This window comes from Orcinus orca, chromosome 18, assembly GCF_937001465.1.
Source record: "Orcinus orca chromosome 18, mOrcOrc1.1, whole genome shotgun sequence".
Classification (NCBI taxonomy): domain Eukaryota; kingdom Metazoa; phylum Chordata; class Mammalia; order Artiodactyla; family Delphinidae; genus Orcinus; species Orcinus orca.
In genome coordinates this window covers 46,497,600-46,522,757 of record NC_064576.1, presented here as the reverse complement: position 1 = coordinate 46,522,757, position 25,158 = coordinate 46,497,600, and the positions used below count along the sequence as shown (strand labels likewise).

General features: G+C 40.0%; 1 protein-coding gene across 2 annotated transcripts in view; it reads right to left on the bottom strand.

The window, feature by feature from the left end:
• Positions 1–11,836: 11,836 nt before the first annotated feature.
• Positions 11,837–25,158, bottom strand: part of DIAPH3 (diaphanous related formin 3) — a 546,165-nt gene continuing 532,843 nt past the window's right edge. For both annotated transcript variants that reach the window (XM_049700932.1, XM_049700933.1), the window contains one exon: positions 11,837–13,090. In XM_049700932.1, the coding sequence (XP_049556889.1) occupies positions 12,828–13,090 (263 nt within the window). In that variant the 3' untranslated portion in view covers positions 11,837–12,827. The remainder of the gene's footprint in view (positions 13,091–25,158) is intronic.

Here is a 25,158-nt window from a genome sequence, read left to right as displayed (position 1 = left end):
AAAGTTAAGCAGAGCGGTATTTTCCACTAGAACCATTTGGTTTGTTACAATTACGGATGGAAATGTGATCTGGAAGCTGAAGCCGCAGTTTTGAGAGAGCAAAAATAGCAGTAACAAGTCATATATTTACAGGAAACAAAAGGTTTAAAACTAGAATTATAACAGAAACTAAACGACATGGGCTGTTCTGGAACGGGATGCAGGAATTTCAGAAGAGTCGTCTCCTGTTTTGATGGCTCTTCTTGAGCCTGTCTCAGATGTTATCCAAGTATAGCTGAGCCGTTTATACACATCCCGCAAATTTGACACCGGATGCCTTGAGAAATCATATGGATATTTCTTAAAGGTCTTTAGGAAGGAGCGCTGCAGGGCTTCAAACATGGTACACACAGAAAAATGCCTTCTGACGCCTCTTCACCCTCCATCTTCACCAGATACCTACAGTGGCTGCAAAAGCACCTCTCACTGTGGAAATCTCTACATTTTCCTCCTCTATCCTCTGCTGCCTTTTGCTCATCCCTCTCTGTTCTTTTCAGTGTAAATCCTGCTACCCTATTCTACAGATTCCCCAAATATCCACCCCTCACTCAGCTCCCTGATCTCCGTGGAAATATCCAAGCAAAGGGATGCGGGTTGGTAGGAAAGAGGGTGTGAGTGAATTCTTCCACATTAATTTTTTTGTCCCTATCATACTGATATGTGAGCTTTGTGGGATTGTATTGATCAGATGATTCTTTTCTATGCTCTTTCCACTTTTTAGGAAGAAGCTCTTAGTTCTCCAACAGACCCACAACCCTTAACTAAATGAATTGGGAAGGTTTTAGGGAAGAGCAAGGCCCAGAAATTGAGGGTGAGGCTTTGATCTCTACCAATGTCAGTTGTAATTCTTAGTTACCAGTTTCGGAGGCTAATGCTCCAGGCCACTGACAGAAGGGGCTGGGAATTTTTCAGTTTATTTCCATTTTCCCCAGAACTCTCATTCTATGGAGGTCCTAAAAGCAAGGTTGTGTAAGGCTCATTTGTCCATCTTTATATGATCTTTGAGGACAGGTACCTCTTCAGGTTGTTTGCCTGAAGACTTAGAGAAATAAAGGAACAGGGTATTTCCTTGTCTGCAGACAAAAAGCAAACCGATGGAAGCGCCTGTCTTAGCCCTCTGATGGCTGTGGTTCTGTCCAAATTCTTGCTCTGCAACAGGGAATGATGGGGATTAACTAGCACTACCATTTCTAGTTCTCAGTGACCCTCAGGTCTGTGTCAAGCTGATTTCCATGAGCCAGTGAGAGCAGGAGATTAGAAGATATCTGCCTTTTCTGTTTGGTCCCAGTCTGATGCTAGCAATGTTCTCAGCTAGGAATGTCCACAGGACTTGTAGTGAGCCCCAGGGAACGCTCCCCTCTGCCACCAGGGCCAATGTGGTGGCTGGACCAGCCTCTGTGGTCCTTATGACTGCAGGATGCCCTCTAGTAACACATCGTCAGGGAACTTGAGGAATAAGATTTATTACTCACAAGTCTTGGTGGGTACATGGCACAGAGTGAGAGGGAAGGAATGTGGACCTGGGGCCTGCCTTCATTAGGGTCCAAAGGTAGGGTGTCTAGGGTGTCAGGGGTTCACTCTATTGGCAAATTTAAAACATAAGAGCACAGGAAGAGAGAAACAGGATCCCCTAAGTGGTCAGTTATCTAGTTACGCAGGGCTTTCTCAAAGGAGAACTTCATGGGTGGGGCGGCCTGATTCCTTCCATACTTGTGTAGCTGGCAATATGTTAATTTGAGGTGGATGGTTGTGAAACGGATGCCCGGCAGTCAAAAGCTTACTGTCAGACACTTACAATACACTGACCACACTGAAGACCTAGGAGCTGAGAATCCTAGTGTCAGACAACTCGCTTCGTTTCACTTATTGGGGAAGAGGGCCACGAACTAGAATTTGGGGTTCTAGGGGGCTCATGTTTCTGTTGCCCTTTTCAATTGTCTTCGAGCCCTCACTGGCTGGCAGCCCGCCTGGCAACTCACTCCTGGAGGCTCTGCCTCGCATTCCGAGTGCGGGGTCGCGGCCTCGCTGACAACTTCATGTTTCCTACAATCATTTCCTTTGTGACCTTTACAGCTGTCAGATGAGCTTATGGTCTTTTTTTCCCTCTAGTGCTTTACCCTGAAGTGAAATAAAGCTACACATTAATCAGCTTGGGTTCCCAGACACTTTGCTCTGAGCGTCCTCTATAGTTCTCTGCCGTCTAGTAGAACATGTGTGTAGGAGCAAGGCTGGCCTGCCCTTTCAGAACACACTGTGCTCTCCAAGGCCGCGTGACAGAGCTTGTTTAGATAAAAGCGCCAGGCCTGTTTTGGTAGCTTCTGTTCGGTTTATTTGACTTTGGTGAGATCATATTAAAGTTTCATGCTTTCTGGGTGTGTAAAATTGATGGAGCATAAATTAGTTGGCTGATTTGTGCATTGTTGCTCTATTGTTCGTAAATGACTATCTTTGGGAAGCTCCCTAGTGGATACAACCTTGTCTGCATGGATCTTAGATAAAACACCACTGTTAGCATTTGTCAGAAAAGTATGCATCTGTGGAGAAAAAATAAATTTTTTTTTCAGTTCTCTGAAAAATCAGACAAGATGCTTATTTCTACATATTCTTATTTTTCTCCCCATCATTTCTAAAGAATGTATGTCCCACAGTGATGTGGGTGATCTAATGGCATGTACCAGTAGTGTTAAAAATTAGAGTGACAGGGCTTCCCTGGTGGCACAGTGATTAAGAATCCGCCTGCCAATGCAGGGGACACAGGTTTGAGCCCTGGTCTGGGAAGATCCCACATGCCACGGAGCAACTAAGGCCGGGCGCCACAACTGCCGAGCCCGCGATCTAGAGCCCGTGCGCCACAACTACTGAAGCCTGTGTGCCTAGATCCTGTGCTCTGCAACAAGAGAAGCCACCGCAATGAGAAGCCCGTGCACTGCAACGAAGAGTAGCCCCCACTTGCCACAACTAGAGAAAGCCCGCGTGCAGCAACGAAGACCCAACACAGCCAAAAGTAATAAATGAATTAAATAAATAAATTAAAAAAAATTAGAGTGACAGACAATCTCAAACGCTATGGTTATTTCCTAAAATAAACACAGGAAAGCATATACTGAAAATGTATCAGGTAGGAAGGTGATATGCTTGCCTTAAATACCAAGATAATTTAGTACAGGCTAATTTTTGCCATAATTAATATAGTAACAGATGTTCACCTTGGAATACCTCAAATATAAATCTTGATGCATGTAAAATTAATAAAAATTTGAAGCCTCCTAATTTAGTTAGATTTTGCTTTTATGAAGATGAAATAAAACTTAGGATGTTTGATACCATGAGTAATTGTTAGTTATTTTCCTTTTGTAGGTGGCTTAACAAAATTTATACAACCTCCTGTCAAATTAAAAAAAAAATTCTAATGGTTCAAGAAAAATATATGTCTGTGTGTTGTTATAGACAAAGTAGGATGGTGGCTTGGTTACCTGCCGCTCAACCTCAGACTTATTTTGTGTCCCCAAATGAAAATTTCATGCTGTTTCCATCTTCAGGGCCTCTGTCTATACTGTTCCCTCTACCTGGAGCTCTCTCTGCCTGCCTAGTTTACCATTCTCTCCACGTGAATTAAGTCACTACCCAGGAGAGCTTCCCTGACCCCCGATCAACACAGTTAGCCTCCCATTGTCCTAAAGCCTGTTTCCTAGACCATGCACACTTACTCTGTCTTCCTTGGTGACTTATACACCCCTCAATGGCAGAGGCTCTGTTTCTTGAGCCTTATATCCCCAGTTTTTAGCAGAGTCCCTGGCATTACTGAATGAGTGGGTTTATAGTAAGGACTGATGTCTGAACAGCTTATGATTGGCTCTTGCATCTAATTAATATTTTATATGCACAGCTGGACTTTAGCAAAACGGTCAGAGTTGTCCAAGAATAAACCAATATCATTCTCTAACAGATCCTTCAGTTTTCTTTCATTAAATGAATTGTTCATTAATTATTTGCAACACAGTTGAAGTAAATTTTATTAAGCTTTATGGTATCATGCAGGACACTGAAGATACGGTAATTAACAAAACATAGAGCTTGTTTTCTGTAAGCAAGTCAGATACTGGAGACGTATGCCACTAGATTTGTGTGTAAGGATAATGTCAGCAACTCTTAACTTTAAAGGATTAAATTTGGGACCAAAAAGGATAGACAGATAGAAACTTTATACTGGAATGTTTTAGTAATAACAGGAAAGTTTGCTTTTCATTTAAGTTGTCTTTTAAAAATTCAATTATTTATTTGCTAGTATTGCTGACTATAGAATGGAAAAAGCATACATATGGGAGGCCAATACCCAGTTCAGTTCATGTACAATAAATCTCTTATCTTCAGTATGATTGGAACATAAATTGCTGCTCATCCAAATAATGGAATTCAGAAACCTCTCAAAAAATGCTAATCCAAAATGCACAGCTTACTACTAATCGAAGGTATGAGAAATACCTTGATGAGTGAACTGAAAACTTTAAAAACTTTACACATTCTGAATTTATTTTTTCAAAAACCCCAAGCTCAAATGTACTCAATTTTCTAGATATTATTAAAAGGCCTATTTTAAACAAAGTGATTGTTTTGGCAAAAAATAAGTCTTATCAAAGTTACAGCTTATGTATTGTACTTCCATTTCTCCCTAAATTCAGAAAGAAAAAAGGAAGCCAAGGGAAAAACAAAAATGATGTACATTTTTATTTTGCTGAGAGGCTAACGGTTTGGGAAGAACTCATCTTTTGTACATACCATACTAACAGAAATCTCACGAGTCTTCAAAACACGGAGGGCTTGACAAGCTGTTCATCTGTGCAGGAAAAGCATTCCTAGTGGGAGCAGTGTCTGCAAAGTCAACTAACCTCAGAGGACCCAACATTTCTGTCTTTGACCAACAATGGCAGCAAATGTTCATGTTTAAACTTAGTCACCTTATGTGTGATTATTTGACAATACTGTACTCAAAGAGAAACACTGATGACAGGAATTCAAATGAGAAAATATTTTATAAAATTATCTATTTTCATCTTTGATATATAGGTATAGGAGATTCTGGGAAATCATAGCATTTTGAAACAAAATAATGAAGCTGAGTGGTGAGTCATCCCTAAGGGCAACTACAAAACTGTCTGCAAAACATGGAGCAGGCAGGGTGTTTGAGTCTTACATCTCCACTGTTTTTCTAGAAGGCATTTTAGAATCGCAAAAGGAGCCAGTATAGCTTAAGATCACAGGGTCTGGAGTTTTTGAATGCTTAGATTTTAATTATGAGTTCAATCCTTACTGGCTGATGACCATGGATAAATTATTTAACTTCTCTACTCATTCACTGGTAAAATGGGCTCCAAAAGCAACTCTTCTTCATGAGGGTGTTACACACATAAAGTGAGATAAGACACATAACATGCTTGGAACTGTGCTTAGCCCACATTAATGTTTTCCACATGCTGGGAATGAGTTGCTCTATTGCTTAGACCGAGGCAGCACACCAGCCCAGATCTTTAGCAGCTATGCTTTCCCACTAGGCTTTTTGCCTTTCCAGACCCCTTCTTTCTAGGATAGGGCTGATTTATTTCAGTTGCAAGACCTGGTGCAGGTACATGAATAAACCAGGACAGTTATTATGACCCTCAGATAAGCAAAGCGGAGTGTGTGATGGAGCGAAGGTGATAAGCCCAAGGCTAGGGTGCCCACTTATGATTTCATGAAGTCACAGAACACAGATTCTGAGAGTGATAAAATCCTCCAGGGCTCATATATGCTAACCTTCTACCTGAGTAATAGATTCCTTCATTACGTCCCAATCAAACAGAGACTGGCCTTTGCTTGCTGAAGTAAGTTGGTGAAGGAGGCTGTGTAATAAGGGCGGGGAGTACAAAGAGCAAGGAGACAGGGGCTCCGATGGGGGAGCAAGTCCATTCATCCCTCAGATGAAGAATAAGGCGTTTGAATTAGGTGACCTCCAATGTCCCTCATAAGGACTTGTTTGAATTTTAAGTCTCGATGACTTCATAACCTTGAAGGGCAGCCTCTCACTGGGCGGCTCTATGGTTAAAATACTTTCCCATATAGGCTATTGGCCACTGCTCTATCCTCTGGAGACACACAGGATACATTCATTATCTTTTCCATACATTTGAAGGTAGCTGTCCTGTCCTCTGAGTCCTCCCGTGTTTTGAACACAGACACACTGTGCGTCAGTATTGCTTCCAGCCCTCACCGTGGAGACCTCCCTTCTAGCACCGCTCAGCAAATCTCTTCTGATCTCGGTGGCCTATTCTGCCCTCCTCCTAACTCCCCACATGTGTGCATGGCCTCTGTTCCCACCCACACCCTCCAGTCAGTGCACCATCCCAAACCCAAATCAACAGAGATGTCAGTCAACCCAGAGTCTGTATATATAGTTCAGGCAAGGCATGGTGTCTTGTTTCTGAGCTTTAGGGAAGGCCAAAATGCCGACAATCCCAATGGGTATGTGAGCCATAATTCTGGGAATGAATCTGGTTGCCATTCTGTAGGATATCCAAAGCTGTAAGAGGGCTGGGTTGTTCCTAAGAAATGGGCCACTAGACCCCTCCCTCATGTGCTGTCCTACCAGAGGACTGTGCCCACCAGCCAGCTTCTCCTCAAAATGGCATGGGGTGGGGAATGTGTTTGCTGTGGAAGATAACTATTGCTTATTCACTTGGATGCCTTTCTGTTTCTTCCTGCCTCAATCTATCCCTCTGCTTTTCTACTCAGAGCTCTGTGAAGTGTTTTCAAAATCCTATCTTGTCTCAACTCTTCAGGAGGATGGAGGAAAGGGACTCTTGTCCACGTTTTGACCACAGCATTAAAGGGGAATTGGCTCCCCTTGAAGACAAGATGGTGGCAACAATGCTATTCAGACTGAAACAAGGGGAAGTTGGGATGCAGCGTTCCATTCAATGTGTGGGCGTAGATTCCCTCATTTTGTTGCTTCTCAGTTCTCCATCAGTAGGCCTTCAACCCTTACAGGTCAGATGTAAAATGCATATACCCTCAACGAAGGGTAACACTGCTGTTACTATACACTTTAAAGAACTCAAAGGAGGTTCAAGTATAGAGGAGGAGAAGCCATAAGGATGGCAGAAGCCCAGCTTCTCAGGAACACTGGGGCTTATCAAAATCAAACTTACCTTCCTCATGCTGTACCTGGGGCGTGTCCAGAGAACGGTCATCCTGACCGAGGTCACCCTCCTGAACAGGGCATCTGGTCTCCACAGGCATGGCTGCCGTTCCCATGAGCCACTAATATCTTTATGCTTAACGGTGTCCTTGAAGTGTGCCTGTTCTTACGTAAGTGTGTTCTCCTCCGGCTCATCAGACAGAAGCTGTTAAGCTTCTCTGTAGAGTATGAGGAGAGCTATTACAACGTATCAAAAAACTCCCGAAGTGGAATCATGAGAAAGTGCCTGAGAGGCAACACTTCCAAGTGACTGTCAGGATAAAGGAACTAATCATTGAAAAAGTGGGTGGTACATTGGTGAACTTGGTGAATACATGTTTCCTATAACATCCTGAGACCCCAGAAGTTACTAAGGCATGAAGCTGCTGGACACTTCTCGGTGGACACTCTGGACACTTCTTTAATCTCTAAGAGACCTTCAGTATTCATTTCATAATGTGAGACATACGTTTAATCGAATGGGGGCAGTAAATGTTCTGCAGAAAACATATGGAGTGAGTTCCAGGACATTTTAACTGACTTTCTTATAAAGTTAAAAAAAAAAAAAATCAGATGTTTTCTTCGGGTCAGCACTCCTTTATTTGGGGGAGAGGCTGTGGAAGGAGGGGAGGGTAACGGATACAAGCTATAATTCAGGAGGGTGATACAAGGAAGGTCAGGCAGGACAGAATGATGTGTGAGATCATGTTAGAAATATCACCAGATTCCTTGGGGAGTTATAAAAGTGCCTTAATTCTTGTCCTTGCCAAACATCCTAGAATAGTACGACAAGATTTTATTTATTACCCCAAATTGGACTCTGACGCTCTGGGTGTGCCACAGGTGTGGGATGTCAGTCACGGCTCTCACAATCAGCAGAATGGCCCTTGTTAGGTCATTAAGGAAAGGAAAGGAGTCAAGATGAGACCCTCCAAAGAAATGCCGTTTATTTTCAGGCTGGAGAGGCACTTGTTTGTTTTTATTAGGCAACTGCTTGGTTTTGCATGGAAAGGGCCATCTGTGCCTGATAGAAGGGAAGGGAAGAAATACCTCATTTAAAAATCAACCTTCCCTCAGAGGTCGGATACTTTAATAATGATGTCTAAATTTTGTTGCCAGATTGTGATATATTTTAACAGAGAATGTTTACACATATTGAACTTTAAAATTATGACAAAGCATGTAAATAAAAATATCCATATTATTAATATATCTGTACAACTATAACTTGCCTTTATACATGTTATTAAGTATATCAAATTAAATATGCATGTTATTAAATATTTATGGCTAATATACCATAAATATTTGTTCTTTTATGCAAAGATAGACCTGTTCCACCAGGATCAGCCATGCCTGTGAAAACAGATACTTTGGGGAAAAATTAACTGGAATATACCCATCTGAGCACTTGGTCTCCCTCTCAAGAAATAATTCATCAGAATGCTTGATTCAATCTGTTTAATTAATTTATTCTGGCATCTTAATGTTTGACCATCAATCACACCCAGTCAGATTATATATAAAATATTAACATTAGATTGTCATTGGAGATTCATGTTTAAAATAAATATTTAATAACGCATAGTTAGAAAGCAAGGAAAAAGGAGAAATTTTTATAAATAGGTTTTTAATCCAAACATAACATGGAATAAAAATGCCAAGAAAAAATGTAAAGTCTCAAACTTCAGATACAATTAAAAAAAAAAAACTAGGGTAAATAATAGACTTACTAAAATATGTTAAAAGGCTGTTGTAAAAGAAAATGAATAGGCAGTCCTGAAGTGATAATCCAAAAATTCGGCTTCTAATTTCATCAACAGAATCCCTTTAAAAAAATTATATTTCAAATAGCTTAAAAAATGTATAACAACATAGATCTGCCAGAACCTGGAGCATGTTAGTGATATTCATTGGAAGGAGGCAATTTCTGGAATTTTCAAAACATTTTTTATCCAATGGTTGGAGTTTCAAAATGGATAGTAGAGGGGAAAAAAATCTATCATTTTAAGGTTTCCTGAAATAAATTAAGATTCCTTTTAAGTTCTTGTCTCTTGGAGATGCTGAAGGGAGAGTATGGTTGCAGACAAATGTGACACTCAACTCTAACTAGGTGAGTAGGAGTCGAAGAGCCTACCACAGCCAAACCCTAATTAGGGGCACAGCTAACTTTCATTCTAACTCAAACCCCATCCCCACCCTAGCTGTAACCTCTTCCTTCATACCTATTTTAAAAGGCAATGGTCTGGGCTTCCCTAGTGGCGCAGTGGTTGAGAGTCCGCCTGCCGATGCAGGGTACATGGGTTCGTACCTCAGTCTGGGAAGATCCCACACACCGTGGAGCGGCTGTGCCCCTGAGCCATGGCCGCTGAGCCTGCGCGTCTGGAGCCTGTGCTCCACAACGGGAGAGGCCACGACAGTGAGAGAGGCCTGCGTACCACACACACACAAAGAAGCCAATGGTCTATTTAGAAATAATGAATTTTTATGGTTTAAGGTTCCATTATTTTCATTTTATAGGGAGATTTGGATTCAGTACTGAAATGCCATCCAGTCTCTGTGGTTCTTTGGCAGCGCCACGTGTTTTGCTAAACAGTAGCTCTTGAGCAAAATGGTTGAACAGTTTGGCCCTAGGACGTATTTTAAGAACAGTCATGCCTGGCAAGGGCAGGTAACAGCTACCATTCAACAATTCACCAGACAAAAATGAGGACCGGGTCACTGCCAGCTACAATTCCTGGATCTCAAAATTTTTAATATGAAGAAAAAGACAATGAATGCCACTTTTAAAAATTTTCATTCATATTAGCAGTTTATATTAGGACCTACAACTTTCCAAAAGTTACATTCTGTACAAAAGGTTGTCACAAAACTAATCACCAAATATGCTCCCAGTGCACCCGTTTATCTATAAATGAAAGTTTAATTAATAAGATGAAATGTAGCACAGATATGTACATTATAGATTTAGTTTCTAACTAGTAAACTCAGATCTACATTGGATTATGATACTTTAAAATGAGAACGAATCACCCAGGAAATAATCATTTGCGGCTAAACTAACATTTTGAAGTCATTAATAACTCCTGTTTTTGAATAATGGTTTTAGTTGTATGGTAACAACTAAAAGAGTTTTGGAGTTACTTGGTATAAATAATTGCATTTTCTAGATTTAGCAGAATTTTTTTCATATAAATTACTGAAATGTTTACTTCCTCATATAAACACTAGGTGTTTGGCACATTTTGTTTAACTATTCAAGTATGTTAACAAAAGGACATACATGCATATATGATTAGATTGCCCCCTTATTTTTAAATTACTTTAAATATTTGATTGGGAAACTTGTTAGCAACAAGTCTTTGCTTTTGGACCACTCAGTGATCACTTAGTGGTCTGTGTTCTTGCCAAATTCTCTCCCCTGATGTGAGAGAAAGGGGAAGGGAATCTATTCGGGGCTTGTCACTAGCCTGGATGGAACACCCTCATCAAGGCACCGACCAGTGTGCCTTTTATCCACTAATTCAAATGAACAAAATCTGTTTGCTCAGAAACACACCCTTGTACCGCAATGTCCGCCTTCAAATTAAAGGTCATCTCTACAGTTTCCATCTGTAGTTGACTAAAGGAATATTATGAATTTTAAAACCCTAATTATAACCCCCGTCTATTGTTGAAAGAAATATCTGCAACAGAAACCAATGTTTCTTGGTTGGCTCTTACCTCTGTCAACTCTTTGTTTTGTGTTTTCCTCCTCATAGCTATAGCCCTCCTATTCAGGCCTGTTCAGAAAAGGCTCCCTCAGCGAGGGCGAGGCAGTACAGGTGTGTACAGTTCCTGGCTACTGGCCCTCGCCTGAAGGTTGTCCTTCAGCCTCTGCAGACAGATGCTCTGGGGGCTGATTGCTGTTTCGGGACTTCCCTGCCTTCCTCTGCCCCTGGGAGGTTGTGGCATCGTCACTTCCCTTTACTGGCCAGGCTGCTTCTCCCCTGTGTCTGCTCCCCGGCCCTAAGTTGACAGTATTTACCTGCCATCTGGTGTGTCCAAACTACTGGGTTGAATTTCAGTTTTATTTCTGAAAATCCCAAGTCTTTGCAAAATTATGTTAAGAACAGTCAGAATTCCTTCATTTAACTTCTTTCCTTGTGGTTAGGTCTTCCATCTGCTTAAATGTCCTTCACCTTTCCTGATTTTTAAGATTTGCTCTCAGGAAAACAGGAATTGCAACTGGAGGGCAAAATGCACATTTCAGCGATACAGATGAGAACAACTTATTCCCACCTTGGCTGTGGATAACACTCTGTTCCCCAATGTCTATAACCAGGGCCTGGCTCAGAGTTCTAATTAATTAACTTTATTAACTTGGAGCTGAAAGGAGGTCACAACTTAAACATGGAAATAAAAGGCAGTGGACCTCGCAGACTAGTTCCATGTAACTGCTTTTTAACTGGAGGTAAAAGAACAGTCACTTGCTTATTGTACGTCATAAAGCAGAAGAGATGCTTAGATAGACTGCAGAGCACAGTCTGTTTCCAGCTAATCCATGGAACATGGTAATTACAAAAAAAAAAGAAGCAATTTTTTCCATTTAGTGCAAGTAACAAGTTTATTTTCTTTGATATAGAATTAACAGAGTTAATTTTATGCCCCCAGTGAGGAAAAATTGCAACATTTGCATAGGAAAGCTTTCCTTGAAACACTTCAGATCTTTGTTAAAGTTATTGATTGTCAGATCAGAGAATCTGCAATTTCTAGTTTGTTCACAGAAATTAAAAAAATTCCTTACTTGGGAAGTTTCAAAATGGCAATTCGATCCTAGAGTCATAATTACCGGGTGGGGGGCGGGGTGGCGCGGGGGGAATGCTCTCCCGGCTAAGAGTTTCGGCAGCACTGTAATACTGTGTACACCCACTTTATACAAAGGCATGTACATTTTGCAAAGAGAGAGCATATATTCCTATTCATCATTTTTGGAACTGTGTTCAATTGCTGTATAGTCTCCTACAGGGTCTAATTAACATGAATTCAACAATGATGATAATGAGCTTACCAATCATTTCCTCATAGATGTTATATTCAGTTTTATGTTTTCCGTGCTACGCTGATAGCATACAGATCCCAATTAAAGAGAAACCTGGGCCTATATAAATAACATAAACGAAATATACATGGGGTATGTAGCAAGACTTGAGGTTGATGATTTGATGTTCATTAATGTTGGAAAATACTAAAGTAAAAATTATGGTGACTTGGGAAGATGGTATTTTCTTAAGGACACACTGCTGAACACATGGCCACCTACCTGCTCTCTAAAGCATTATATGAAAATTCAACCACCAAATACAGAACACATGAACACCAGGAGACAAAAAAAGCATTAAAGCCCATTACAATCTTGAATAAGCCAAGACCTCAAGTACATAGGAAAAGCACTGCAATCATGTATTGAGTTTTATTTTTCTAATATATATCATAAATTAAAACCATATAAAGTCACTTATATAAGAAGCAATTTTTTCAAGTGGTATAGCTTAGAGCATGGCTTTATATTTGGCTTAATCATTTTTACCACTTTAATTTATAAAGCTCGTAATCTTGCCAGCAGGGCTTCAACTTCGGGAATGGATTCGTTTTTAGAAACAGAGCCAAGAAGTTCCATTTCCTTTTTTCTGTTGCTTTCTACATTACAGGCTTCCTTCTTCTCAGCTGCCTTGATCCTCTCGGTAGACGTGTGAGTGTCTAGATTATAATTAAGCTCCTTGGTGACTGCAGTCCTTGTGGAGCTGCAATTGATACTGTAGTGTGAATGTGACCCTTCTGTCAACTGCAACTTCTGATTTTCTACAGTAAGGAAGAAAGAAACATAAAACTTATCACTGTGATAAGCAAGCACTGTGCACATTATGAAACATTAAAGTAATTATTCTCAACAAACAAGTCCTCTTAGACAGACTAAACTAAAAAATATTCAAAAGAGTAAGGTAGATTTAAAATAAACATGCAGAGGTTAAGAATAAGCTAAAAAATATAAATAGACAACTATTTCATTAGCAGACACAGATATGGAGAACAAACTAAGGGGTTACAAGCGAGGAGAGGGAAGTGGGGAGGGGCAATATAGGGGTAGAGTATTAAGAGGTACAAATTATTAGGTATAAAATAAGCTAAAAGGATATATTGCATAACAGAAAATATAGCCAATATTTTATAACTATAAATGGAATATAACCTTTAAAAATTGTGAATCAGTATATTGTACACCTGTAACATATAATTTTGTATATCAACTATACTTCAATTAAAATTAATTAACTAACTTTAAAAGTAAATAAATTTTTAAAATTTTAAAATAAATGCTTGCTGAATTGGAAAAAAATAAATAAATAAAATAAACACACAGAGGTTAAGAATAAGCTAAAAAATATAGACAACAATTTCATTAGCATTAATACTTATTTCCTACTTCTTCTGTGCTTGAAATGCCCATCACTCAGTTATTAGCAAGGCTTAGTTCTGCATTTCATTTAGGTCCCTGCTCAAATGCTATCGAGAGAGGCCGTCTCTGACCATCCATCTAAGATAGCACTCACATTTTCATCGCTCTATCTTCTTACACTCATCTTTCCCTTCACAGAACTTATAACCACCAGACACATCATATACTTGTTTACTTGTCTGTTGTCTACCTCTTCACTAGAATGTAAGCTCCAAGATAGCAAGGACATTGTTCTAAATACTGCTGTAACGTCGGTGCCTAGGATGGCCGTGGAGCACAGCGGATGCTCAGTAAATATGCATTGGGCAAAGAATTTATTTCCACACTCTATGACCCAAGACAGGCGTTAGTTTGAATAATAAAAAGATTAATTTCCTTTTTAAACAAATCTAAGGAGGAAAGTTTCTAATAGGAATTTTAAAATTCAATGCTTTCTTTTAAAAAAAAATACTGAATTTGGCAGGCAAATTGTTAAAACTTCCTAGCAAATCAAAATAATGTCATAATTTGCCAAATACGTACCCATATATTCATACAGACCTATAACCTATACACACATATATATTCTTTCATTGGTAAGTGACAGTGATCTGGACTTATCCAGGCTGTGAGGAGAGAGGTTTAATAGCTAACGGCTAAATGGTGCTAGCTGATTGACTTTCCCAAAGAGCAACAGATTTTCTTTTAATTAACTTGACTCTCACACTGCACAACCTTATGAGTGATCTCTCTCGTAGATCTCAAATTAAAAAAAAAAAAAACAGACACCCTCAATATTCATGTAACCTTGAACAGAGCTTGAAAATGGCTTCAACAAACTTGACATGACATTTAAAGTTTTTTGGTTATTTGCAGAGAGATGTTCCATTATCCCAATAGTGATTACTTTGGAGCAGAAGCAGTCACTCATGACAGTGTGTTTTATGTGAGTGCTGAAAATTCCAACCGAAAACAGCTTGTACATTAAAAGGTGACTGCTGAAGATATTTACTGCACTGTCATTTCCTGACCAGGGGCTTCCAATGATGGATGAGTATTTTACACACTTTCCTGGACAATCTCAACAAGTTTTAGAAGTCTGATCACTTTTTAGCTCTTGGAAGAAAATAAATACACTTTTCCTATCATCACCTTCCCTATCAGGTGGGCAATTGTTACTCAAAAGTTACTAACAGTTCAGTGACTTTCTCTTAGAGCTGTTTATGCTCTATAGTTTATAATGTACATATCATGTTTGCAGTAAAAAAGCACAGCTGACACTCTATTCCTACAGTTTCCATGACCGCACAAATTTATTTATTTTCTAGCACCCACTCTCCTGCCCCAAGGTGTTTGAAAACTGCATCGTAGCTAAGTGCAAATTTTTAGTCAGCTTACTGCTCCTTCCCCAAAAATGTTCCTACCTTTTCTTGTCATTCGATTTCTTGTAAACAACTCCATCATGATGATATCTCCAACAAACTAGTTTATTCTGCCGCTGGGCGACTCTCATTACATTTTTGACAACAGAGAAGAGATTAAATTGGCTAAAATATGGGTCTGTAATATACATAAGTAAAGTATTCCATACCTTCCCTGGCTATAATGTATCAATTCCACATGTGGCAAAGTGAAAGGAGCATGGGATTTTAAGGTAAATCTGGGTTGAAATCCAACCCCTTGGCCCTAACAAGTTATCTCACCTCTGAGTCTCAGGTTCTAATAATCAATCTCCATCAGAACTAAAGGAAAGGAGGTGGGTGACACCTCCTTTGAGGTACCTCCCTCCAAGCTTTCCAAGGGAGGCTTCTACCACCCAAGGCTTGTTCAGATGCTCTGACCTTTCTGACTTTCTGGTGACCATACCCATGAGAGCTGAAATGCCATTCTATTAATAGCTTGTATTTATGTAGCACCTTTATTTCTAAAGCATCTGTTGCACTTGAAACATTGCCACTGTCATTTTATAGATTGAGAGGTAAAAAGCAAAAGGAGGTTAAGTCATTTGCTTAGACTTAGTTACTAAGTAAATCAGTGGCAGAAGCCAAATGCTGTCTCTGGAGATAGTAAGGCTGTCTTAAAGAAATTTAAAAAGCTTTTTGCCAAGAAAAAGTGCTAAGTAATTCAAAGCTAAGTTTCATAATAAGGATATCCTGTACTTATGCTTCAAAATGCTTTCTGACACATTTAATACGCCCAATAACTTTGTAAAGCAGATAGTATACCTATGGAAACTACCTCAGCACTGTATCTCCAAGGTCACACATGGACTCCTTTTCTCTCCTGGTATTACTTAAGTTCCTGACTGCGAACTTCAAGTTCGACCTTTATTCACTACAGTTCCCTAGCACTCACTGTCCATTCTCCTAGACAACCCTTTCAGCCCTTCTTCTCTCCCATCAAACGTCCAACCTGTTCTCCTTCACTCTCATTTCACTCACTCATAGAGGCAATCAGAAGAGAACCCCCATAAGCTTCCTGTGCCCCCGACACCTATATGCTGATTGCAGGCACGCCCACTTCTTCCCTCCTGGGGATCTCCTGTGCTCCCCTCTGAGGACAACCAACCCCTCAAGGTGGGTGCCAGCTTGTCCATCCCTCTGGCAGCTGTGCCCTCTCTCTACTGTGTCATAAAGGTTTCCTTCTTCATGCAATCATTCCCCTCAGCACGTAAATACTGTGTAGTAACAGTCCCAATCTTTAGAGAAAAAATCTCTATTTGATTCCACATCCTGCTCCATTTACTGCTTCCGTTGTTGACTGCCTTTGTAGCAAAACATCTCAGAAGAATTGCCCATACTACTGTCTCATTTCCTCTCTTCCCATTTTTCTCTTGAACTCACTCCAGTCATGCTTTTGACACTTTACTCTTCTGAAACAGTTCTCGTCAAGGTCACTAATAAACTAGTGTTGCCAAAAACAAGACCTGTATACACACTTGGATATTTTTGTCCTCCTTTACTTGACCTATACCAGATCCAAGGATGAAATGCCCAGCAGAGCCTGGGTTTTTCTTTACTGTTTGCTCTTTGAACTTCTTTGGATGCTTAGGGGGATAACAATGGGTGGCCAATGCAGGCAAAAGTGTTTCCACCCTATTGAGAAAACTCCAGATAGGTGTGGGCTAGCTTTAGGGACAAAATGATAAGAAGAAAACCCAAGCTGGCATGTAACTCTTCTGTGGTTTTAGGTGGAGAATCTTTCATGAGAAGCAATAGACAAGATAGTATAAAACGGAAAGAGGTCATTCCTGAGACCACTGAAGAAATAAAAAAGAAAGTAAGGGGCTTATTTTAGAATGAGCTTATAGCTGTTAGAAATTCCTAGATAACACTTCTTCACTCCATCCCTCACATTTATCTCTCAGCATCTTAACAGCCCCCATCTGGGTCCCCAGCCTTGGGAGGCCCAAACTGAGGGAGTCACACCCTAAACTGCAAAATGACAAATGAAGTTGGGTTGGAGAATGAATCTCCTGTCCCACTGCAAACTAGAGAAAATGTTTACAAGTAGAGAAAGCTCTCAAGTTGCAAGTTCACTTTTATACAGAAATTTTATTACAATGTTGGTTCAAGGCCAGGTGTCTTTTGCCATTACTATTATTTTGAGAGTCCACTATTGGTGGTTTCATGTGGGTTGAACTGGAGACCCAAATTCTACACAAAAACACGCACTTAGTTTATAAATAGTTCACTTCAAACATCAGGGGGATACCACAACCCTGCAAGTTGGCGAAAACTCTATATAGGTATTCAGAGGTATGAAATAAATTGTAATTGGAGGCCAGTGGGCTCATAACCTTTCTTATATGAAATTAGTTCCAAATACAAGATGACACACTTGGACACACGGACTCTTTCAGTGGAAGATAAGGCTGGATGTCAATAAAAAGAGAAGCATTTTCTATTTCCCCTCAAGTCAAATCCTTACCAATACACATTTTTAAATGGAAACAAAAAACATTAAGGCAAAGTAGAATGATTGCTTAACTCTCCAAAGATAGGAAGCTTGTGCTATTATTTTATGAATTGAATCCAAGGTTGTTTTTTGTTTTTGCCTTTAAGACACTATAATTGATGTCTGTGAAGAGAAGTATGATCTATCTAGGACTATTGCAAATATCCAGGCCCTTGGTGATTGGAGTACAGATGGGCAAGGACCAGCTGCCTTTCTTAGTGCTAGGTCAGTAAGGGAATCCAATCCACACATCTTGTATTTATGTTTCTGTGGAAATATTAAACAGGGTGAGAATACATGCTGTTTTCCTTTAAGATAGGAAAACTCACTTACTTCAATTTAATTCCTCATATGATTCTTACTATAAGAATTGATTCTGGAGTCCCACAACAGCTTTTTCCTGAAATTAAATGAAAAGTTGAAAATTGTTGAAAAGTTGAATGGCTCTCAAATACAGAGAACCCACTAGACTTAAGAGAGAGAGAGAGAGAGAGAGAGAGAGAGAGGGAGAGAGAATAAACGCCTTAAACCACATCGGGGCTGGATCCCATATGACCTTGGCAGACTACAGATTTGGATGACAAAGAAAGCTAAAAACAAACAAACAAACAAAAAACCACCCCCAAACCCACCATCCTGAGCTAACTTTTGCATTGTTTCTTTTTTTTAAAAAAAATAAATAAATTTATTTATTTATTTATGGCTGCATTGGGTCTTTGTTGCTGTGCACAGGCTTTCTCTAGTTGCAGCGAGCGGGGGCTCCTCTTCTTTGTGGTGCACGGGCTTCTCATTGTGGTGGCTTCTCTTGTTGTGGAGCATGGGCTCTAGGCGCGCAGGCTTCAGTAGTGGTGGCATGTGGGCTCAGTAGTTGCGGTTCGCAGGCTCTAGAGCGCAGGCTTCAGTAGTTGTGGCGCACGGGCTTAGTTGCTCTGCGGCATGTGGAATCTTCCCAGACCAGGGCTCGAACCCGTGTCCCCTGCATTGGCAGGTGGATTCTTAACCACTGCGCCACCAGGGAAGTCCCTGCATTGTTTCTTAAGTAACACAAAAGACATAGGAACCAGGAAAGTTGCTGACAAAAACGAAAATATAAACATATGCAACTTGGCATCTAAATGAGAAAATATTTCAGCCAACAGCTGTTATGCTTCCTGAGCTAAGAAGGCAAGGCTAAGGCCCTGGCTGACAGCCCTTGCGGAAAACCCTCTCTGCTACAGGAAATCTCAGTTATGGTTCAGAAAGAGGCATTATTCCCTTTAAGTCGGTATTGATCCTCCATCACATTGTGGTTCTAATGGGCACTGGCTTCTCAGAAGTGCCAACTCTCAGATGACATATAAAATTGAGCTCCTGCCTTTTGTGGTCAATGGTGAGGCTGTGGCAGCTTTGACAGGAGTAAGAATATAGAACTCTGATGTTCTAAATTGACTGCATCTATTCAGTCTTCCTGAAATTTGATCTCTCCTTACAATTCTTTACCTTTTGCTCTTAACTATTACTTTGACCTACTAAGTAGCTGTTTATTTCACCCCAGCAATGCCATTACTTTGACAGGAGAAGAAAATGACCCATAAATATAATTTTTAAAGCACTACTGGGTCTACATGATAGTAAAATGTGTGACAAATATATGTTTTTAATCTATGCAATAACTGAAGTTAGTGCTGGCCACCAGCAGCCCATATCCCTGTGGTTTTTCTTACTGTTGATTTACTGATGCTATAAATAATTGTCTTCGCTTTCTTCATTTTGCTGTTTATTTTATCTTTTGTATTGAAAATATATAAAAATGATAAAAAGAGCAAAAAGGGCATTTTGTATATAGTTAAATTTTTTTAGGAGTGCCAAGAAACTCTTATTGAAACCAATTATGTAGAAACAAAAACAAAAAAACAAAGCAGTTACTCCCCTAATTCTAACAAAACAGACAAGACAGAGATGATAGATGCAAGTTATTTCTGAATAAAGGAGATAATTGACAATTAAATTAGAAGGTTTTTTGCATAAACTCGTCATATATACACTTCTATTCAGTCTTGGTCTATTTCACTGCCCTTTAAATAAAAATTTAAAGACAGCACTGCCATTTTACAATTTCCTATACTGGCCTTCCTAATTTGACACAGTGTGAGAAGGAACTAGAGATGCTGCAGGCTCCTGGGCACAGGACAACCAGGATAAATCCAGCTCTTTTCTCTAAAGGGAATAGTAATGCAAACCCTTCCAGTCAACTGCTTATCTTTCTGATTTGCAATATATTACCTGAATTGAATGTCTCACTCTATATTTGCTTCCCTCTTTCTCACCTTTCTACCCAGTTATTAGCAAATTCTAATTTGGCTTTCAGCCATACCTCTCTGTTAAAACTGCTCCTTACAAGATTATCAGAAGCCTCAAAATCCCTCAACTCAATGGAATTTTCCCATGCCTCATTTTCTCTTACAGTTGCAACACTTCAGAGTGTGTGTAATAAAGAATTTGGTTAGTCTTTTCCCACTCCTGGGCCCCTCAGACCATGCCTAATAATTTATGCTAATGAGGTGACTCATGACGGGACCCTATTTAGTTTGTGGTAATGAGTGATTCAGAATGGGGGATGGCCAAATCAGAAAGACCAATCATGTGACTGGAGGGTTGGGAGGTGGAGACTGAGTTCAATCATGTGGCCTATCAATCATGCCCAAGTAATGAAGCCTCAGTACAAACTATGGGCACTGAGGATCAGGTGAGTTTTCCTGGTTGGCAATAAGTATTATCACACACTGACAATATGATGTATATTGTCACACACTGATGCGCTGGGGGGTGGAGGGTAATATATCCCTGAGGACAGCAGAAGTTTTATGTTTGGAACCTGTTTGGCTGGTTCTGGCTTGTGTCCTTTCGCTATAACAAAGCTGCAATAGTAAGTAGAGCATTTTCTTGAATTCTAGGAGTCATTCTAGTGAATTACTGAACCTGAGGAGATAGTGAAAACCCCTAAATTTGTACCCAGCTGGTCAGAAGTGTGGGAGGACTTGGGAGCCCTCAAACTTGCAGCTAGTGTATGAAGTAAGGGCAGTCTTTTAGAGGACTGTGACTTGTAAAGTTTGGTCTAACTCTGGACAGCTGGCGTCCAGCTGTAATAAGTAATTGTAATGTACAATTGTAATTGTAATGTAATAAGTCATTACATTACAGATACATTATATGTTATCTATAACTTAACATCAGTATCATCGCCTTACCTTTATGCGTAGATATGCTATAGTTTGCAAGCAATTCCCCACGCATCTACTCATTTTACTCTTATAACACTCCTGTGAGATAAGTGACATGGATGTATTTACCTTGTTTTACATAGAGTTGAGGCAGCAGACATAACTTTCAGGCAGAGCCAGAGACAAAACTCAAGTCTTCAGACCCCTGGTTAGCACCTTCCATCATGACAAGGCCCTTTACCATGCTTACTCTTCCACTTATTGATGATTCATTCTTAGCCTTCTAAATTACTTTACCTTCTCAGACCTCCCAAACACAAGGATACCTCTCTTCGTGTGGCCATTTCTCATGATTAGATCCGTGGCTCATTTCTGTCCTTTCTACATTCTCTTTACCAAGATCTCACAGCTTCAACTATCTCCTCGAGGAAGGAGACACCCACATCTGCATCTCCAGCCCTAACGGGAGAGCTTTGGTACTGTGCCTACCTCAGCATTTCCATCTAAACGCCCTACCATAATCACACAACACATTTTTGAGTCAAACTTTCACATTCAAAGCAACTTCCTCTTTATACTAATATACCAAAACCAATGATAGCATCTGTTTACCAGTCCTGCTATCTGTCACTGACAGTTGTCTCGGCTACCAGGCACTTGTGGTCACCAGTGTGTGACTTAGTAGCTATTAAATAAATGGTTTCTAAAGTATGCAATTGCCTGTCAGCTAATAGATACCAGACAATAAATAATTTATTTATTTATAAATTATAAATAATCGGTTGGTCTGGTGGTTTATAAGGACAAGAAGGTAGGAAAATTACACAGGGATATGCTTTGGTATTACAGTTATTGAACACATACTATATATTAAACCCTCTACATGTTATTTAAAAGATTTTCCAACAACACTAAAATATAGGTATTATCAACTGTTTCATAAATGAGGAAATTGAGGCTTAGAGAAGTTCACGAACTGTCAAGGCCACACAGACTTTGATATTTGCTTCTGGGAAATCCAATACAAATCTTATTCCCCCATGCATGGCTCTGGGGGCACATGATAAAGCCATGGCAAAAAGATACTGTGAAAGGTAAAGAGCACTTTATATTTTGGGGTTTGAGGACAGGCCTATTCCCAGTGCTAATGACCAGGAAGGAAGCTGTTTTCCTGAAGCCATTTCTAAGTAGTATCTTACAGTGTGCTTTCAAGTATTTTTCTTTATTTTTTATATTTCCTAATTCAATATTTATTAGATATTTCGAATGTACAGATTTTTTTTTCTGAATGAGTAATGTATGCTATTTCAACTCCATTTCACTTTCATAGAATCATATAATATAGAATCATGTAATCTCAGGATTGGAAAGCCCTTAGTTAGTTGGTAGAACCACCTATCCAATACTTGAATTCCATTCACTCAGCATTCTGTCAAGTGGCTGTCTAGCCTAAGTTTGAAGACCTCCAGTCATAGCCTCACAATCTCACAAGGCAATATATTCCTCTACTAATTAAATGTTTTACTTTATATTTATCTAGTGTTTGTTCCCCTGAAATCTTAGTCACTAGTCCTACTGATTTTCCCACTAGGGCTATATTAAAAGTCTAATTTCTCTTCCACTCACCAGCCCTTCAAATACTTAAAGACAGCTATCACACTCCCCAAATCTTTGCCAGCCAAACAGCCACAATTTCTTCAACTGTCCCTCCAGAGATCATGAGCTGAAGTTATGGTTAAGTCAACTCAACCTGCTGTGTACTTATACACCATGCTAGGTGCTGAGTCCTTGAAACATTTAGGGTCCTGTCATTTCTATGAACATACAAAACCATATTCATTTAGTAGTTCAAAATTATGGAAAAAAACCAAATCCAACTAGTGTATCCAGTACTATAACACAAAAGAATAATTTGCTCAGAGAATCCTTTTGAATATAACCTTTAAAAATTTTCCATATAGACTTAATACTTGAAGTTGGACAGGAACCAAGATAGCAGAGTAGAAGGACGTGCTCTCGCCCCCTCTTGCGAGAAAACCAGAATCACAACTAACTGCTAGACAATCATTGACAGGAAGACACTGGAACTCACCAAAAAAGATACCCCACATCCAAAGACAAAGGAGAAGCCACAATGAGACAGTAGAAGGGGCGCAATCACAGTAAAATCAAATCCCATAACTGCTGGGTGGGTGACTCATAGACTGGGGAACACTTATATGACAGAAGTCCACCCACTGGAGTGAAGGTTCTGAGCCCCACGTCAGGCTTCCCAACCTGGGGGTCCGGCAACGGGAGGAGGAATTCCTAGAGAATCAGACTTTGAAGCCTAGTGGGAATTGACTGCAGGACTTCGACAGGACTGGGGGAAAGAGAGACTCCACTCTTGGAGGGCACACACAAAGTAGTGTGCGCATCGGGACCCAGGGGAGAGATCAATGACCCCAGGGGAGACTGAACCAGACCTACCTGCTAGTGTTGGTGGGTCTCCTGCAGAGGCGGGGGGTGGCTGTGGCTCACTGTGGGGACAAGGTCACTGGCAGCAGAAGTTCTGGGAAGTAATCCTTGGTGTAAGCCCTCCCAAGTCTGTCATTAGCCCCACCAAAGAGCCCAGGTAGGCTCCAGTGTTGGGTTGCCTCAGGCCAAACAACCAACAGGGAGGGAACTCAGCCCCACCCATCAGCAGACAAGTGGTTTAAAGTTTTACTGAGCTCTGCCCACCAGAGCAAGAGCCAGCTCTACCCACTACAAATCCCTCCCATCAGGAAACTTACACAAGTCTCTTACACAGCCTCATCCACCAGAGGGCAGACAGAAAAAACAAGAAGAAATACAATCCAGCAGCCTGTGGAACAAAAACCACATTCACAGAAAGACAAGATTAAAGTCAGAGGGGTATGTAGCAGATGAAGGAACAAGATAAAACCCCAGAAAAACAATGAAGTGAAGTAGAGATAGGCAACCTTCCAGAAAAAGAATTCAGAATAATGATAGTGAAGATGATCCAGGACCTCGGAAAAAGAATGGAGGCAAAGATCGAGAAGATGCAAGAAATGTTTAACAAAGACCTAGAAGAATTAAAGAACAAACAAACAGAGATGAACAATACAATAACTGAAATGAAAACTACACTAGAAGGAATCAATAGCAGAATAACTGAGGCAGAAGAACGGATAAGTGACCTGGAAGACAGAATGGTGGAATTCACTGCTGCGGAACAGAATAAAGAAAAAAGAATGAAAAGAAATGAAGACAGCCTATGGGTTCTCTGGGATATCATTAAATGCAACAACATTTGCATTATGGGGGTCCCAGAAGGACAAGAGAGAGAGAAAGTAACAGAGAAAATATTTGAAGAGATTATAGTTGAAAACTTCCCTAACATGGGAAAGGAAATAGCCACCAAAGTCCAGGAAGCCCAGCGAGTCCCATACAGGATAAACAGAAGGAGAAACATGCCGAGACACATAGTAATCAAACTGGCAAAAATTAAAGACAAAGAAAAATTATTGAAAGCAGCAAGGGAAAAACGACGAATAACATACAAAGGAACTTCCATAAGTTTAACAGCTGATTTCTCAGCAGAAACTCTACAAGCCAGAAGGGAGTGGAATGATATACTTAAAGTGATGAAAGGGAAGAACCTACAACCAAGATTACTCTACCTGGCAAGAATCTCATAAAGATTCGAAGGAGAAATCAAAAGCTTTACAGACAAGCAAAAGCTAAGAGAATTCAGCACCACCAAACCAGCTCTACAAAAAATGCTAAAGGAACTTCTCTAAGTGGGAAACACAAGAGAAGAAAAGGACCTACAAAAACAAACCAAAAACAATTAAGAAAATGGTTATAGGAACATACATATCGATAATTACCTTAAACGTGAATGGATTAAATGCTCCGACCAAAAGACACAGGCTTGCTGAATGGATACAAAAACATGACCCATATATATGCTGTCTACAAGAGACCCACTTCAGACCTAGGTACACTAGAGACGGAAAGTGAGGGGTTGGAAAAAGATATTCCATGCAAATGGAAATCAAAAGATAGCTGGAGTAGCAATACTCATATCATATAAAATAGACTTTAAAATAAAGAATGTTACAAGAGACAAGGAAGGACACTACATAATGATCAAAGGATCAATCCAAGAAGAACATATAACAATTATAAATATATATGCACCCAACATAAGAGCACCTAAGTACATAAGCAACTGATAACAGCTCTAAAAGAGGAAATTGACAGTAACACAGTAATAGTGGGGGACTTTA